Genomic DNA, 15,413 nt, shown 5'->3' with positions numbered 1-15,413 from the left:
CTAGCCAGGCCTGGTTAGGTTGCTGGTCTCAGGCCAGCAGCTCAGCACATGAGGCTCCCTGTACCTATCCTGCCCTGAGCATTGGCACAAATCCAGGGTCTTGAGAAAGTGAAACCCACCCCTGTGGCATTTCGTCCTTGCTACTGATGGATACACCCGCCGGAGAGGCTTGGCTTAGAACACGCAATGAACTCTAGGGTGGTAAACACTGCCATGAGATTCAGCAGGATGAGACTGATTTAATTGTATCCCCACACTGATCCTTTTCCACTTTTTGGTCATTCCAGACTGGACCAAGGGGCCAGCATTATCCAGAATTTCTGTCAATGCCTCCCCTTATAGCCATGCCAGCTCCTCCATGGTGCCTTTGTGCCTCTGACTCTCTCATTCAGCATCACATGCAGAGGTTTCCTCCTGTTTACTCTGCAGCCTGGCAAAGGAGGACGCTCCTTGCCTAGGGAAGTCTTTCTCCAGATGGACCCTTGAGGAAGCTTCCCTCTGCCTCAACCCTGGGAAGGGAAAACAGAGAGCTCTTCATGTTGGCCATGGGCCAAGCCATCAGGAGGATCTCCACAATGTGAAGCATGACAAAGTCATCCATCAGAGTCTTTCTTCAGGTTATAAAGGTTAGGGATCTTCTTCAAGACCCAGCTCTCTATCGCCAATTAGAAAAAGCAAAACTCAGAGGCACAACCTTTACTTCTGATTCATCTTCTCCTAAAAGCACTGAGTGAGTTACAAAATCCAGGTCCAAAGGACTGCTGAACCACTGGGAACCAAAAGAATCCACATTGAAAGTTGGCTGCCTCTTTTTGCAATCTTTCAAACCTCTCTGTCAGAGAAAACTCCAGATGCAATTACCTTTCACTAAAGAAAGGTGTATTTCAACAGGCTAGTGAATATGCATCTACCCCACACACAACACACAGTAAACCCTGTAGCCACTGGAACAAACACTCTGCTCTCCCCAGAAACCCACCCCCTTACCAAACAGTACACAGTGACTGCTTTCCTTCCAGACTCTCCCTCACCTCTGGGAGAAATGAAGCAAGAAGGGGCAGCTGCTCCATCAAAACCCCCCAGAGGCTGCAACTCACTTTACAAATTTGAATCGGTACATTTCATGCAGACTTGGACTGATCCCCCCAAAAACAAACAGGCCACCACAGTGAGCAAAGTAACACAAAATTATATTGTATATTTAATAATGCAGCTAAGTCAAGTTTCTACACCTATACCACTCATATATTTCCCTAATGACAGAAACAAGAAAAAAAGGGATTAAAACCCAAGTGTTCTGGGAAACCTTCCTGACCACACTCACTCACATGATAGCAAGCGTTGTTCAGAGATGGCGAAAGGATTCTGCTGAGCACCTCCTATTTCTTGGAGGGTAATAAATATGGTGTCTGCAAGGAAAGAGGAGTCGGGTGCTCCTCTCTCTTCCCCTCCTAGGCAAACAGAGCAAGTGGGCCTACAGATTCATTTCACCACCAGGACCCCCACAGCTGGCTTGGAAGGGGCCCTGCAAACTGATGATCTATGAGTATTTGCACTCTTGAAATGGGGTGAGCACTCACAGCTACCTGAGTGAGTCTAAGCCTCCATTATACACTGCCTTCCTCCACCCCTCTCTATCTCAACTCCGCCCTCCAGGAAGAGAGAATGTCCCCCAATTCCCACAGAGCCTTTCAAGAGCCACAGCCACTGTCCAAGATGCTAGTGGTAAAGTCATGGCAATGACCCGGGCCTGCCTTACGGCCCTTCCTCAGCCCACAGGATGTGGCAACAAGCTAGAGATCCAAGCACCAACTGATGCCTCTTCTGCCCCATCCCACATGTGCCCTGAATAGAGCTTCCCTGAGGCTCAATTTCTCCCTCTGCCAGGAATGGCATCCCCCCTACCCCCTCTACTAGAGCCAGCCTAGTTTCAGATACTTAGTATCGTCTGACAACCATTATAGTTATGGTACATCTTGTCCCCCTGAATAGGATCTTCAGGACAACTGCTTCATAGCAAGTGTTCAGTCAGTATACAAGGAGTGAAGAGGAAAGGGAGTAAGAAAAAAAAAGATGGAAAGTAGGAGGGAATGAAATTAAGTCTTTAACGGTTCTGCATTTCCTCACTCCTGAGTATTTATTAACTTTATTCAGCTGCAAATAATTTTATATGACAATAAAATATATTGCACATTTTTTAAGAGTCTGTTCTTCCATGTTACTCATAGAAAAATGCTCAGAATCCAATGTGACCTCAGGAGGTTGTATCTCTGAGACCAGCTGAATGTATTTCAGCCCAACAATCATACCCACACCTATGTCCTGACACCCAAGGCATGGCTCCAGCATCTGACTTCTACCTCAAAGCATCCTTCTTTCACTCATTAACAACTCTAGGCTGGGCCTCCACTGAAGGAGGAGAGTTTCATCTGTAAGTCATGAATCTTAAAAATAGAGCTACTGGTGTCAGGGCAAGACGATGGGTAAGAGGTAGAAGAAAAGGTCCTTGCCTGCCTCCCTCCTGTGAAGACTACTGGTTTTCCCTCCATGTTTTTTGAGTGCCCAAACATAGCTCTAAGCACATAACCGGTATTAAATATCATCCTCTATGACCATTTACAAATCAAGAATTCAAGATCATGGAAGGAAGGCAAGGCGACATTTGGACATAGAAAAGAATATCTGCATTCTCCCGGTCATGAGCACCTCAAAATAAGCCTAAGGCTTGAGGTTTCATATTTCATACTCTAAGTGTCTAAGTATATACATAAGAAAATAAAGCAGAAAAGCCCCAGCATCAAAGATAAATATGATGAATAGCTCTGACAAATTAATTAAAATAGAAGAAAGAGATTAATTGAGGAAAGAGATGTGCCAGGTCTCCTAATGGTCCAGGTTCCTTCTCACTGAATGAGGGAGCAATAAGGGAATGAGAAATTGTCAGGTAAACCAGGAGTACCTGGCCTAAAGGACAGCTGCTGCCCATCTCCCCTCATGTTCTTCTTGAGGGGTTCAGGGTTTCATCATATTGGTGACACTGACGACCATACTCAATAGGGAAGGTGGCAGAGAGGGGAACAGAAAGCAGACATTGAGTACAGGAATACTACAGGAGTAAAAAGAGGAAAGAGAGATTCCTGCTGAACCTGCACCTCAAGAAGACTACAAAAGGGCAGTGTAACTCCTTGAGGGCCAGGAGAGTGGGAGCCCAGGTGGACAGATGAGAGCAGGCAAAGCCACTAAACAAATACTATACCAGAGAGGAGAGATTCCAGTTGACATATTATAGCCCTTCCAGCTTTGCAGAGGATTTTCTTATTCATTATTTCAGGTCATCTTCACAATAATCTAGAAAGGTCTATAAAGGAAATAGTATTTATATTTAATAGATGAGGAAACTGAGGCACAAAGAAGGGAATGACTTACTTGAGGCCACTCTCCTGGTTGCTGTCAAAGCAGAACTCCAATCTCCCAGAACAGACCCCAAAGCCGGGAGGCAGTGTCTCCCAGATTGGGATAAATGAATGAAAGGTTCATTGAAAGGTTATTGAATGGTTCAAATTCAGACACACAGAAAGAAGAAATGGATCTAATAATAAGAAGAAAAGATCCCTGTCCCAGTTTATATTTGGGTAAGAGAAAAAAGGGCAGAGATAATACCAGAATATACCCTGGTAATCTAGTATAAAGGTAGAATCTCAAATGTAAACTGTTTTTAAAAAGACTCCAAGATACCATCTGTGGAGTTAGGGAAAAGGTCATCTCAAATACTGTGGGTGAGCAATTGGACAGCCAGCCAACAGTGAGTGAAAGAAGTGCTCTAATTTTTCAAATTGTCAGGTTTATATAATGGCACTGAACTGAGTGATTCCTACAACTATTGTCCTTGTTTTCATTTATAATCAGTGAAAGATCACCCCGGGGCAAGAAAATACACCAAGAGGACAAGAAGACTCTAAAGGAGAATGTGAAGAAAACATAAGAATTGGGTTTTCACCAAGGATAAAGCACATCAAGGATGCAGCAGAGGGTCAGGCATGGAGCTAATGACTAATAAATACTTGCTGCATGTAGCAGTAGCAGTCTTAGAGTAGTACTAGTAATAGAAAGCTAGGTCCTTCCTCAAAACCAGTCTCCAAGTTGTGGCCAAAAAACCCAAACTCAGTTAATTGTGATCTAAACTGCTTCTTTAATGATGAGGGTGGATTCTGTCCTCAAACTTTTATTGATGCCATCTTCGACAGTTTCCATGCTCTTCTCTGTTAACACTCCAGAGGAAGTGTCTGGAGCAGAGCACTATGAGGTGGGGGTGCTGGGAGAGCCTGTCCGTGTTCTTTGGCAGGAATCCATGGACCATCTCTGGCCCTGAAGAACTTCCCTCTACTACCAACCCCTCCCCAGCTCATCCCAGTCTCCTTAAGCCAGTAGAAGTCCACAGGTAAATACCAAGACAAAGTCACCAGCCCACCTGTCACCTACCGCAAGCTGTCCCACCTTCCTTCAATCGCTATACATATCCAGCCCACAGACCCTCCCCCAAGCCTGGCTAACTGGCTTAAAAATGGCAGCATTAGGAAGAAACTGAGGAGGGGACAAAGCTCGATGGCTCCATTTTCCACCCTCCACTCCCACATACTTAGGCCTCTCTTACTCCCTGCTGGTCCTTCCTTCCCTCTTTCCTAGGATAGCTAGAATGATTTGTTCTGAACAGAGACAGGTTTATAGGTTAGCCGACACCCTCGCTCTGTGGAATTTTAATTAACTTCTCCCATCGTCAATATGCTAAGGAACGGGGTCTCCATTCTCTGGGGTCAGCAATGTGTTTCAGGTCCTGCTATATCAGCCGTCAAATTGAAGAATTAATGACGTGGCTAATCGGCTCTAATTCTTTAAAAGAAAAAAAATTGAAAGGGAGTTGTGGAAGTGGGCAGGAGGGATGCGAGCTCCATGGGGTGAGGCGAAGGAGGGAAGGGGGCTGAGCAAAGGGGGGAATCGACTCTCATAAAACAAGTGACTGACTCATATCCAGTGTTGGAGGGTGGCAGCCCAACAGCTTTCCCATTGATCATCTGGGTGGGGAGTGAGGGGAGAAGGAAGTGGAGAAAACCCTAGGTAAATACTGTGACAGAGCAGGTGCAGGAGAGGGCGTCTATGGTACCCTGCTGGTCCAAGAGAAGCTCTGACTTGGTCCAAGAGAACTTAGAAAGTAGAAATCAGGATGCGAAGCTCACTTGCTCATAGACTAGCAAAGCTAGAGAAATACCAATTGGACCAAAGGGTAGGGTAAAGTCACCATCAAAAATTTGGCACTTCTGCTACAATGGTCAATGAATCTACTCCACATACATATCTTTGGATGATGGCCCAATGAGACATAGGTCCCAAGCCTCTCCTGATGACTCAACTCTGTAAAGGATACTCCAGAAGACATTTTTCAAGGGGAACAAATCACTGATGTGAGTTGTGAGAGCAGGTTGGCTGGTGCTGTCACCTCCCAGGGGTGTTGAGAGAACCCAAAAAGGCATCTGCTCCAAAAGGGATACTCTTGTAACAGACGGACTCAGTTACATTCTAACATAGTATCTTTTCCTTCACATTTCTTGGGCTAGATGCTCAGGAAATTAGCCCCTAGAAGGTTACCTTGACCCCACACATATATGAAGTGAGCTTCAGACCTCAAGTCTCTGGAGGATTTCCAAAATCTCCAGGAGAATAGCTCAAAACAACCTAGACTATATGGTGTAAGATTTTCTAACCCACCTGACCTTGCAAAATAAAATCATTATTAGATGGGACAAAACCATATCCAAAAATGTCTCCCTTACCTGAGTAATGGGCTGATAGCAATGGACCAGACTCGGTCTTCAGTATGGATGGTGTGTAAGCACTGCCCGAGCCGGCCTGAGGCCAAAGGCCATACCTGGAAACAGGAGAGGAGATGCTCTCGTTGGCATTGCCTGGGATGGGGATGGAAGGGAGGAAAGATGCACCAGGTGGGGTGACTGTTCTTAGGAGGGTGGGGAAATGAACAATTCTTTCTGTTCCATATACACAGAGCTCAGGGTAGCTAGCCTACCACCCAAATAGACCCTGGCTCCCAGTCCTAACCACCCTCATTTACTTTCACCTGATAGCCCTCACTTACCAGCCATCTTTATATCAGGGAATCAGAAGTTCCACATTCCTCAGCTGAGACTTGACTGAGAAGAGTGAGAAGATGGGGCTTGGCTCTCTTAGCAATCTCCCCATGTTTGTGGATTTTCCTTTCTCTTATCTCTCACCAAGATTTTACTTTGGGGATGTAAGGGGAGGGAGGCAGAGCAAGTATGGGAAGACAGAGATAGAATTAGAGTAGAATTTAAAAGAGGAGTAAAATGAAAGATGCTGGGTAAGGAAAGAATGGAAGAAGTGGAGAAACTTCAAAGTAGAAAGGTGGTGTGTTGTTGTTTGTTTGTTGATAATGCCCAGGGTCCAATGCTATTCATGTCAGCAGGGAATTTAGCACCTAGTGTCACCAAAAGTAGCAGAAAAGCTTAACTCTTTTAAGCTTCCATATCTCCTACAGGTTAAAAATATTGTTTGGAGCACATTATCTGGTCCCTATCAGTCAGGAATGTACATTAGCAGCCACTCTGGGCTTAACTCTAATCAACACTCACAGAGCCCTCTCAGCAGTCAATGCATTTAGAAATCTCCCATTAAGCATGAGGCCCCCCTACCTCACCCTACCCCAGATGACACACACAGGAAAATAAGCCTCTAACCAAACAGAAAGGAAACCTCACATATACAGGGCTGTCCCCAGACAGCAGCCAAGGAAAGATCCTGAGGCAGCCAGATGGATCAATGACCTCTCAAGGTCCCTGCAGTGCTATAAGGGGAACACACAAGTCAATCAGGACCTTAGATGGAAGAACTTGCAGGAAACATTCCTTGAGTTTAAGGGGTAGGTAATGGAGTGGGGGTGGTCCTGCCTTCTAGGGTCACATGATATCTCTTCCCTATAAAAGGAGAAAGTGTTATAGATTTTGCATGCATGATGGGGGGAGGAGGGTGTAAGTTACTTTTCTCAGCAGAGACCAGAAAATAAATTTTACAAAAAGATCCTGAATAAAGAGGGGCAGAAAACAAAGGTAAATATCACGACTCCCCTGGAATGCCGTGATTCCAGCTTACTCTTCTGGATCTGTAGTCGGGACCCTTTGGTAGTAACTACATGTACTTCTAATGTCCTCTTTCAGATGTCCCCAGATGGGGAGAGAGGTCTACCTTTTCCCCTATGCAAACTCTCTAGGATGCAGGCTCTTACACGGGTGGTGGGAAGACCAAAGACTCTGATTATAAAATCCATGGGGACAGCCGTAGGCCTAAATTCACTAGTGCCCAGGAAACGGGCTGGTGGATTCCTAGATTGTGCAAACCAGAGAACACGACTGAGACTTGATTGAGAAGAGTGAGTAGATGGTGCGTGGCTCTTCTGGTACCCGGGAGTGGCTTGGGAAGCATGCTGCCAATTCTGAGTATCATCTTGGGAAAGTAGCCCTCCTGACCTGTCCCAGCAGGACACCAACCACCGGAAACATGAGTATCAAAAAAAAAAAAAAAAAAAAACCATCCCTGGAGAAGACACAACTCAGTGGGAGTGGACATTTACATGGTCTTTTAAAAAACAGTTGGTGATGAGGATAAGGAGCATAGCATAGAGAATGCAATTAGCATTAATGTGTTGGCTAGGTAGAGAGCAGAGAAGAGAAAGAGCAATTAGGGTGATCGTTTTATAAACTATATAAATGTCTAACCAATGTACTATATATTTGAAACTAATAAAATAATTTTTTTAAAAAATACAGTTTGTGATATATATCAAGGCCATGCCACCCTGAACAAGCCTGATCCCGCCTGATCTCGGAAGCTAAGCAGGGTCGGACCTGGTTAGTACTTGGATGGGAGACCACCTAGGAAGATCAGGTGCTGTAGGTGTAAAAAATAAAAAAAGAAAAAATAAGAGATTGTAAACTGACAAGGTCCTTGCAATCTGTGAGGTTAACCAAGGGTTGCCTCGCAAAAAAAAAAAAAAAGAAAAAAGGAAAAAAAAAACCACATTAAAATAACCAAAGCCTTTGACTTGGTAATTCTATTGCTGAGGCTCTATCCTAAGAAAATTATCCTAGAATGAAGAAAAACCTAAATGATAAAAATATTCCCAGCAGCCTGCAGTAGCAGTAAGAGCACGCGTGGGCTTTGGAATCTGACAAATCTGGGTTGAACCCTAGTTGTTACTTATTATCTCTGATCTTACAGATGTTTCAAAACTTCTTAGCCTCGGTTTCCTCATGCGTAAAATGGGAAATAATATCTATTTTGGGGAGTTTTGAGCAGTATGGAAAAGTGAAGATATGTATAAAGTACTCTGCATAGTAGCATAGAACTTGGTAGGTATTAGGCATCAATAATGGTGGTTCTTAAGTATATAGGAAAAAAACTAGGAACAAACACCCACCAAATTATGGTAAGTCCATTGCGAAGCCCTTAAAAATGACACTCACAAATAATATGTAAGAAAGATGGAAACTCTTGTAAAATAAAGTAGATAGAGTTGGGTATACTGGGTATCTAAAATATGTTATGAGCATAATTATGTGAGAAAAAATCACCCTAAAGGATAAAATGAGAAAATGAATAAATGTGAAGTGCTTAGCACAGTGCTTAATTTCATTCTAAATCATTACAAAACAAACAAAATCTATGCATTGAAAAATAACTAAAAGAAGGAGGAAAAAAACCAAGTTCACATGTTCCCTCTTTATAAAGTCTCCCGATCCAAGCCAGATGTGATCCCTCCACCCGCCGAACTTTCTGGCCCTTTCCCTTTACACTTTAGTCTTTGCCCACTTCCGATCACCTTGATAGCCAGTGCACACATGTCTTAGCTCCCCTTAAGGAGAGAGACTATATGTGCCTCCTCTTTGAAGAGTACTGGTGCCTTGTATAGATGCATCAGAATGAATGAAAGAATAGAGAAAAAGAATGAAATGAAGGGATAATCAGTAGCAGCCCAGGCCCACCAAGAACATGAGCTACCATCCTATCACACCTCAGGATGGTAAAACCCAGAGAGACGACCCAAACTAAACCACAGTAAGTTTGAAACTAGGGTTGGGGGAAGGGAAGGAAGAGGGCTTTCTAAACAATCCCTTACCCAGAAGTCTTACAAAGAAAATGTTTTAGTTCCCTTCACCCCAATAAAACAAATATCTTTCCAGAACACAGTAGGGAGAATTCTGTCACTGACCTAAAAAACCCTCAAAAGGAATAGAATATACTGCAGTGACAATTTTAGAATTAAATAGTACCTATTTCAATGCTTTTTTAAAGAACTAAGTCACTAAATAGGGCTGAGTCAGTACTAAAAACATGAAAATAATCCAATATTCCAGATAAAATTGCTATCATTCTTCAACTGTATGCAGTCCATACCCCTGAATTGTTACCTATGGTCATACTGTTCAAGGTATCAGAGCACAGAGAATAGGATAGAAGAAAGAGATATCACTAAAAAAGAAGTGCCAGGGGAAGCTTGAGGCCACGACAAGATGCCATAATGAGATGGGACTATCTAGGTCACAAATGCCAAAAGGTTTCTACGCAAATTGACCCTTGAGCAATAACAGCCAGTCTCTTTGCAAGGAATGGCACAAAGACAATGACCAATCAGAAATATGAAGTAAGTATGGGGAATGGGAAGCTGGAGACAGGAAATTCAGTTTCTATGTTGGTTCAAAAGATTTTCTAGATTTCTCAGGCTCCCTGTGCTGGCACGTACATCTCTGACAGAATACAAAGAGTAAGGAAGAAAACAGCAAAAGGAGGAGAAACTTCCATAAGTAAAAAGGAAAATATTTATCTCTTCTTTTTATATAAAATTAGCAACACTTTCCATGAAGGAGTAGTCATCAGAGAGTACACGGAGTCAGAAAAGTTAGTGAGTGAAGACTGCGACTTCCCTCTCCTGAGTCCTCTCCAATAGTGTCTTAGAGACTTGTTTGCTGATAGAAGCATTTTGCTCCTGTTAGCACCACAAAGTCACCAGATGCTGGGAAACAGACAAGCAAGATACTATTGGGCCTCCTGCACCATCAACTGAATTGTCGGCAAATTTCCCACAGCAGCCCCAAAGTACCAGGCGTGTGTGGACCCTGCCTAGGGCTGCTGGACATAGGGATGAAGAAAGTTCTTTTCTCTCATAGGTGAGAGCCTATTTGACACAGACATGGATAAGCTGAGTCCATAAAGCAGGGGTCACACCACTTATCAGCCTCATTCTGTTAGGTCTTGGCAGATGTCTGACTATAGACCAGGCAATTTGGCAATGACGCAACAAATAACACCCTTCTCTTGTCATCTTTCTACTGTTTATTGACCACATCACTCTCCAGAGCAGCAATAAAAACACATTTTAATTATCAGCCTGATTGCTTATAAACAAGGTAGTGAAAAATTAACCTCCCTAAACAGAGATCAAGCAAAATGAAGGAGATTTTAAAATAAAATAGTGGGGTTAGAACTCAACCCACAAACTTGAGGAAACTCAGCTCAGGGAGGAAAAGCTGGCCAGGCCCTCTGTTTTTGAGTTCATGCCACATTTCAAGTGAGTGGCAAGCTTCCCAGCCACTGTCCACTCCTTTCCCAGGCCAGCTGGCAGGGACACAACCTGGCATGGCAAGCTGCATGCCAGAGGCACATAAGTGAGTCCTTTATTATATCGTTTCCCCCCTGCCCCCACCCAATGTTCTCAGCCAATCCAGAAACTCAAGGCCCTATCCACCCTCTCCCACCTCACTCCCTATAGACAGAGGGGAATAACAGTATGTAAGGGGGTGACCACCTCACCTTGGCCGTCCTGTCCCTGGAGCCACTCACAATGATGCCCCCTTTGCAGTCCACACAGTTCACCTCCTGTTCATGAGCCGAGTACTTGACAGTGAAGGTGCTATGAATCTTATGAACACCAATCTTCCCATCCCTAGGAGAGAAACAAGAAGCCCACCCCCAATAGCCAAATATTCTCTCTGTAGGAAGAGAATAAGTCTACAGAAACAGCCCAAGTCTCCAATGACATTCAAAATTGCTAAGCTTTGGGCAATTCAATCCAATCAGGTTCTGAGCTTCTAGATACCTCCACTTCTTCAGTACACTTGGGGCTGAACAGAGCTGGCAGACAAAACAAATTTCCCCCTTGAGAGTATCAAGACCTGCTTCACTTTTCATTAAAGGCTCTTCCTGTTTTCCTTCTCCAGCTAACTTTATTAAGTGCCTTTGGTAAATCTCTCTGCTTTAAATGGAAAAAAACCACTACTCCTTCTTCTAGTCTCCCTCCTCATCTCTTTAGAGTTGAGACAGAAAAGTCAGAGGCAGGCAGAAGGTCCCTGAAGAATCCTAAGGAAGAGAGTAGATGGAGAAACCTGCAGCACTTACCCTCCTGCACTGACAATATGCGAGTTGGCCAGCACAAAGTGGCAAACGTCTTCATCATGCCCAGCAAAGACTCCCAGGGGTCGACGGTTCAAGCTGGCACCATCTGGGCGGAACTGATAGGCCAGGATGAAATTAGCCTGGGATATGTACAGAGAATCACCCTCTAGCTGCATCCAGGGCATCTGACTGCAGAGATGGAAAACAAAATTTAAAGATCATCAAGATACAGCACTAAAACTCAACTCCAATCTTTGGAGAGGCTGACCAATCCCCAACTTAGCAAGGATAATCAGCAAAGCTAAGTCTATACCTCACTCCCCTCCTTCAAAATTACCTAACCTTAGGCTTCTCTCCGAAAACTAGAGTGATTGAGCTTAGTGGTGACCTAATCTTCTGTGGACTATATAAAAGAGAGTCATAATTAAAATACCAATTGAATATCACTTTTAATTGGAGAATGTTTAAGACTTGAGTTCCTGGTTAGGCAGAACTTAGAAAATGCAATGATTGAGAGATGGGGAGAGGCAAAAAGAAATCTTCCATCCTAGTAAAGTCATTTTCTTTCATTCTGTTTCCTTACTGATTTGAAGTATAAGCACTAAGTTTCAAGGTTCCAAGGCTCCCATATATGCCTCTTTCCCAACAGATTATTTAGAGTATGAGAGAAAAAAGAGAAGCCCCATCCTCTTTTCCTACTAGAGCAAAGGGGCCATTTACAAGTGAAAGGAATAAAGCCATTTAGTAAAGGATGCTAATGTACTGATTAAATACCAAGATCCTCACCGGGAATTTCTACATTTCTGTATTAGAGGGTAAGCATGGCAATGGAAAAACATCCCCAGGGCAGTCTACTACTGTTCAGGGGCCACAGAGAAATAGTCAGCTCCATAGGCAACTGATTTTAAAAAATCCATAAATAGTTAAAGATTCCTTCTACAATCTAGCAGGAGGAAGAAAGGTTAGAAGCCAGAGACCAGTCTTATGGCACGGAGTGAGCCTTAAGAAAAAAGAAGACTGCCAGACACCAGGTTCTCTGTGGAGAGTGAGCCTGTTTCCCAAAGTAGACATCCCAGCAGCCTGTCCGACTCTACATAGGAGTCCTGGAGCTACCAGGTCCCAAGCAAAGCATAGGGACAGCTGATTCATCCCCATTTACAGAGACACCATCTCTCACTGCCAAGCCTGTCTGAGCAAACTGGGCTGTGTTTCTTCCCCAGACTCCTTAATACAAGCGTCATGGGAATGTGGAAAAGTTCTGCAAATTGACTTGACGGGCCATTAAATGCAGCTTGGACTTTGTAGTAACTGAGTTTCTGCTCATGAGGTTTTTACAAGTGTGTGCATATATTATATGGAACATGTGTAGCATGTGTATAGAAGCTTGCATTCTTACTCATTACACTCATACCCCTTCAACATCCCCTTGCATGAGTTTGTGGCACTCTCAAGTGGACAGCAAGCAGAGGGGTTTGGAATGCATGTGTTTAGAGTCATCTGGTAAACCGCCATTGCCTAAGACAAGAAACCAGGTTCATGCCAGGTGAACAGTGGAGAATCCTGGGGCAGCCTAGTAACCGTTTTGTATATTTATTTGCCAAACTGCTTGAAACCAGCTGAAAATGACACCAAGGACAAAACCTTGATAGAGAAATAAACTTTACTTTCCGGTATTAAAAGGCAAAAGTGAGAAGCAGAGGAAAAAGCCCTTTGCCATAAAGATCCATGTTTCTCTACTGTAGTTTCTTTACCATCATCACTACTACATAATACATAGCAACCAATGTCAGTAAAACCAGCAGAAACTGGTTTTACAGAAAGAGAGAAAGTGTCAACAGATGAAGAAGGCTGCCTATATCTACCAGCATAGGTACAGGTCAACCTGGAATGAGGAATCATGGTATTCCCTATCTATTCCAACCAATCAACAAAGAGTACTTTTTAGGTTGGGAAACAAATAATACCTATGAAATAATTTAGCACCAATGAAGCATAAAATTAATGGCATTAGCAATGCTGAAGCCATTATCTAAATTACCTAGCACTTTTTCTAAGCTCTGCCTCCTGTAACAGATATACCTAAACTTTTAGATTCTATTTTGCCTTTTAATAAAGTAGAGGAAAGGGATACAGGAAGCCATGAGTAAAGGTGTAACTCCCTAAAGTAGAGGATTTACAGAAAAATCATTGTAAAACAAGATAAGTTAAAATATTGGCTTAACTTATTTCTTTGATGAGGCACATTAATGAAGGTATCTCTCGGTGGTAGGATTACAGGTTGAGTTTTATTTTCTTCTTTAAACTTTTCTATATTTTTTGAATTTCTACAATAAATATTTATTTTTATAATCTCGAAAATACAAATTCATCATAATATATATTTTGTAATCCTTTTTTATTTTATTTTTATTTTTGAGGCGAGGTAACCCTTGGTTGACCTCACAGATTGCAAGGACCCTGTCATCTTATAATCCCTTATTTTTTATTTTTTACGCCTACAGCACCTGGGCCCCTAAAAAGTCAAGTGGCTACTTACCTGCATCTCCACTTTAGCAGAATCCCTTCTCGGCAGCGCCCCAATCTCCAGTTCTGAGACACCTTCACTCGTTCTTTCACTGATACATTGGCCATCCTGTGTCCAGACAGAACAGACAATCCAGTCACTTCAACTCACTGCCAACCAGAGAAAACTCCATGGGTTTACAAGTCTGGGCTCAGGAACATCCAGAATATATCTGAATATTAAGTGAAGGGATTAGGAGACAAGAAAGAAATAACACTGCTCTCTCCTTACTAGGATAACCAAGAAATCCAAGAACTGCCTGTTCTTTAAAGCAGGGGTCCCCAAACCCCAGAGCCATGGACCAGTGCCCATCTGTGGCCTGTTAGGAACCGGGCCGCACAGCAGGAGGTAAGCTGCGGGCGAGTCAGAGAAGCTTCGTCTGTATTTGCGGCCACTTCCCAGGGCTAGCATGACTGCCTAAGCTCCACCTCAGATCATCAGGCTTTAGATTCTCATAGGAGCACTGATCCCTGGTGACAAAAAGGTTGGGAACTGCTGCTTTAAAGTGTCTATAGTAACGCCAAAGCGATCTAATGGAGAAAGGATGACAAAGAGTGCTGGAACCACAGGGAAAAAAAATGAACCCTGACCCCTACCTCACACCATACAAAAAAATTAAGTTGAAATAGATTGCAAACCTAAACATAAAGTCTGTTGATAAAACTGGAATCAATAGAACAAAACAAGAAATGATTTAGATTACTATCTCATATCACAGTATAATTCCCCAAAAATGAAAGAGTAAACTTAAAAGTTGTTTAACCAGATGATTTTAAAGTATTTAAATTTTAAATACTGCATAGGAGAAAAAAGATTTAAATGAAAGCAACAGAGTGGAGAAAATTAACAATTAATACCATAGGTACAAGTTTTAACACTTAAAAGTTTTAGGGTACTGCTAAAAATTTATCAGGATTACTATCCTGTCTCCAATACCCTGTCATCCATATCCAACAGCAGATAAGAACAATCACACAATGTTCACATGATAAAACACTGGAGAAACATACCCCAACAATAACAGTTTATAGACATGCACATTGAAACAATTATTAAAGTACCACCTCACATTTATTAAGGTGAAAAACCAGACACTACCTTTGGTTTGATAGAAAGGTTTGGGTTTGGTTATATATTGCTAGTAGCGCACTGGTACAACCTTTCAGAAAGGACTTCTGTTGAGAAAAATTGTTAAATGATAGTTTCTGACCCAGCATTCCCACTTTGGGCACTGTATCACAAAGAAATAATTCAAAAGGAAAATGTATTTTAAAAAAAATATAGTTGCCGCTATATATCAGAGCTAAAATCTGGAAATAGCCCAAATATCTGTCCGTGGGGGAGAATGGTATAATGCAATGTAATATATTGCTACTAG

At 42.8% G+C, this 15,413-nt stretch overlaps 1 protein-coding gene and 1 pseudogene across 3 annotated transcripts in view; one reads left to right on the top strand and one right to left on the bottom strand.

Annotated features, from left to right (window-relative positions):
• Nucleotides 1-15,413, bottom strand: part of FBXW4 (F-box and WD repeat domain containing 4) — a 76,382-nt gene that overhangs the window by 48,423 nt on the left and 12,546 nt on the right. For 2 of the 3 annotated variants that reach the window (XM_039871430.1, XM_039871432.1), the window contains exons 2-5: nucleotides 14,009-14,104; nucleotides 11,476-11,661; nucleotides 10,891-11,023; nucleotides 5,826-5,920 (exon numbers count right to left, since the gene is read on the bottom strand). In XM_039871430.1, the coding sequence (XP_039727364.1) occupies nucleotides 5,826-5,920; nucleotides 10,891-11,023; nucleotides 11,476-11,661; nucleotides 14,009-14,104 (510 nt within the window). The remainder of the gene's footprint in view (nucleotides 1-5,825; nucleotides 5,921-10,890; nucleotides 11,024-11,475; nucleotides 11,662-14,008; nucleotides 14,105-15,413) is intronic. The other variant, XM_039871431.1, reaches the window with a different exon arrangement.
• LOC120610047 (uncharacterized) lies at nucleotides 7,863-7,980 on the top strand (annotated as a pseudogene).

The sequence above is a fragment of the Pteropus medius genome, unplaced genomic scaffold, assembly GCF_902729225.1.
Source record: "Pteropus medius unplaced genomic scaffold, Ma_sr-lr_union100, whole genome shotgun sequence".
Classification (NCBI taxonomy): Eukaryota; Metazoa; Chordata; class Mammalia; order Chiroptera; family Pteropodidae; genus Pteropus; species Pteropus medius.
Note: the sequence above shows the minus strand (reverse complement) of the source record. Positions and strands in the feature narration are given on the sequence as shown.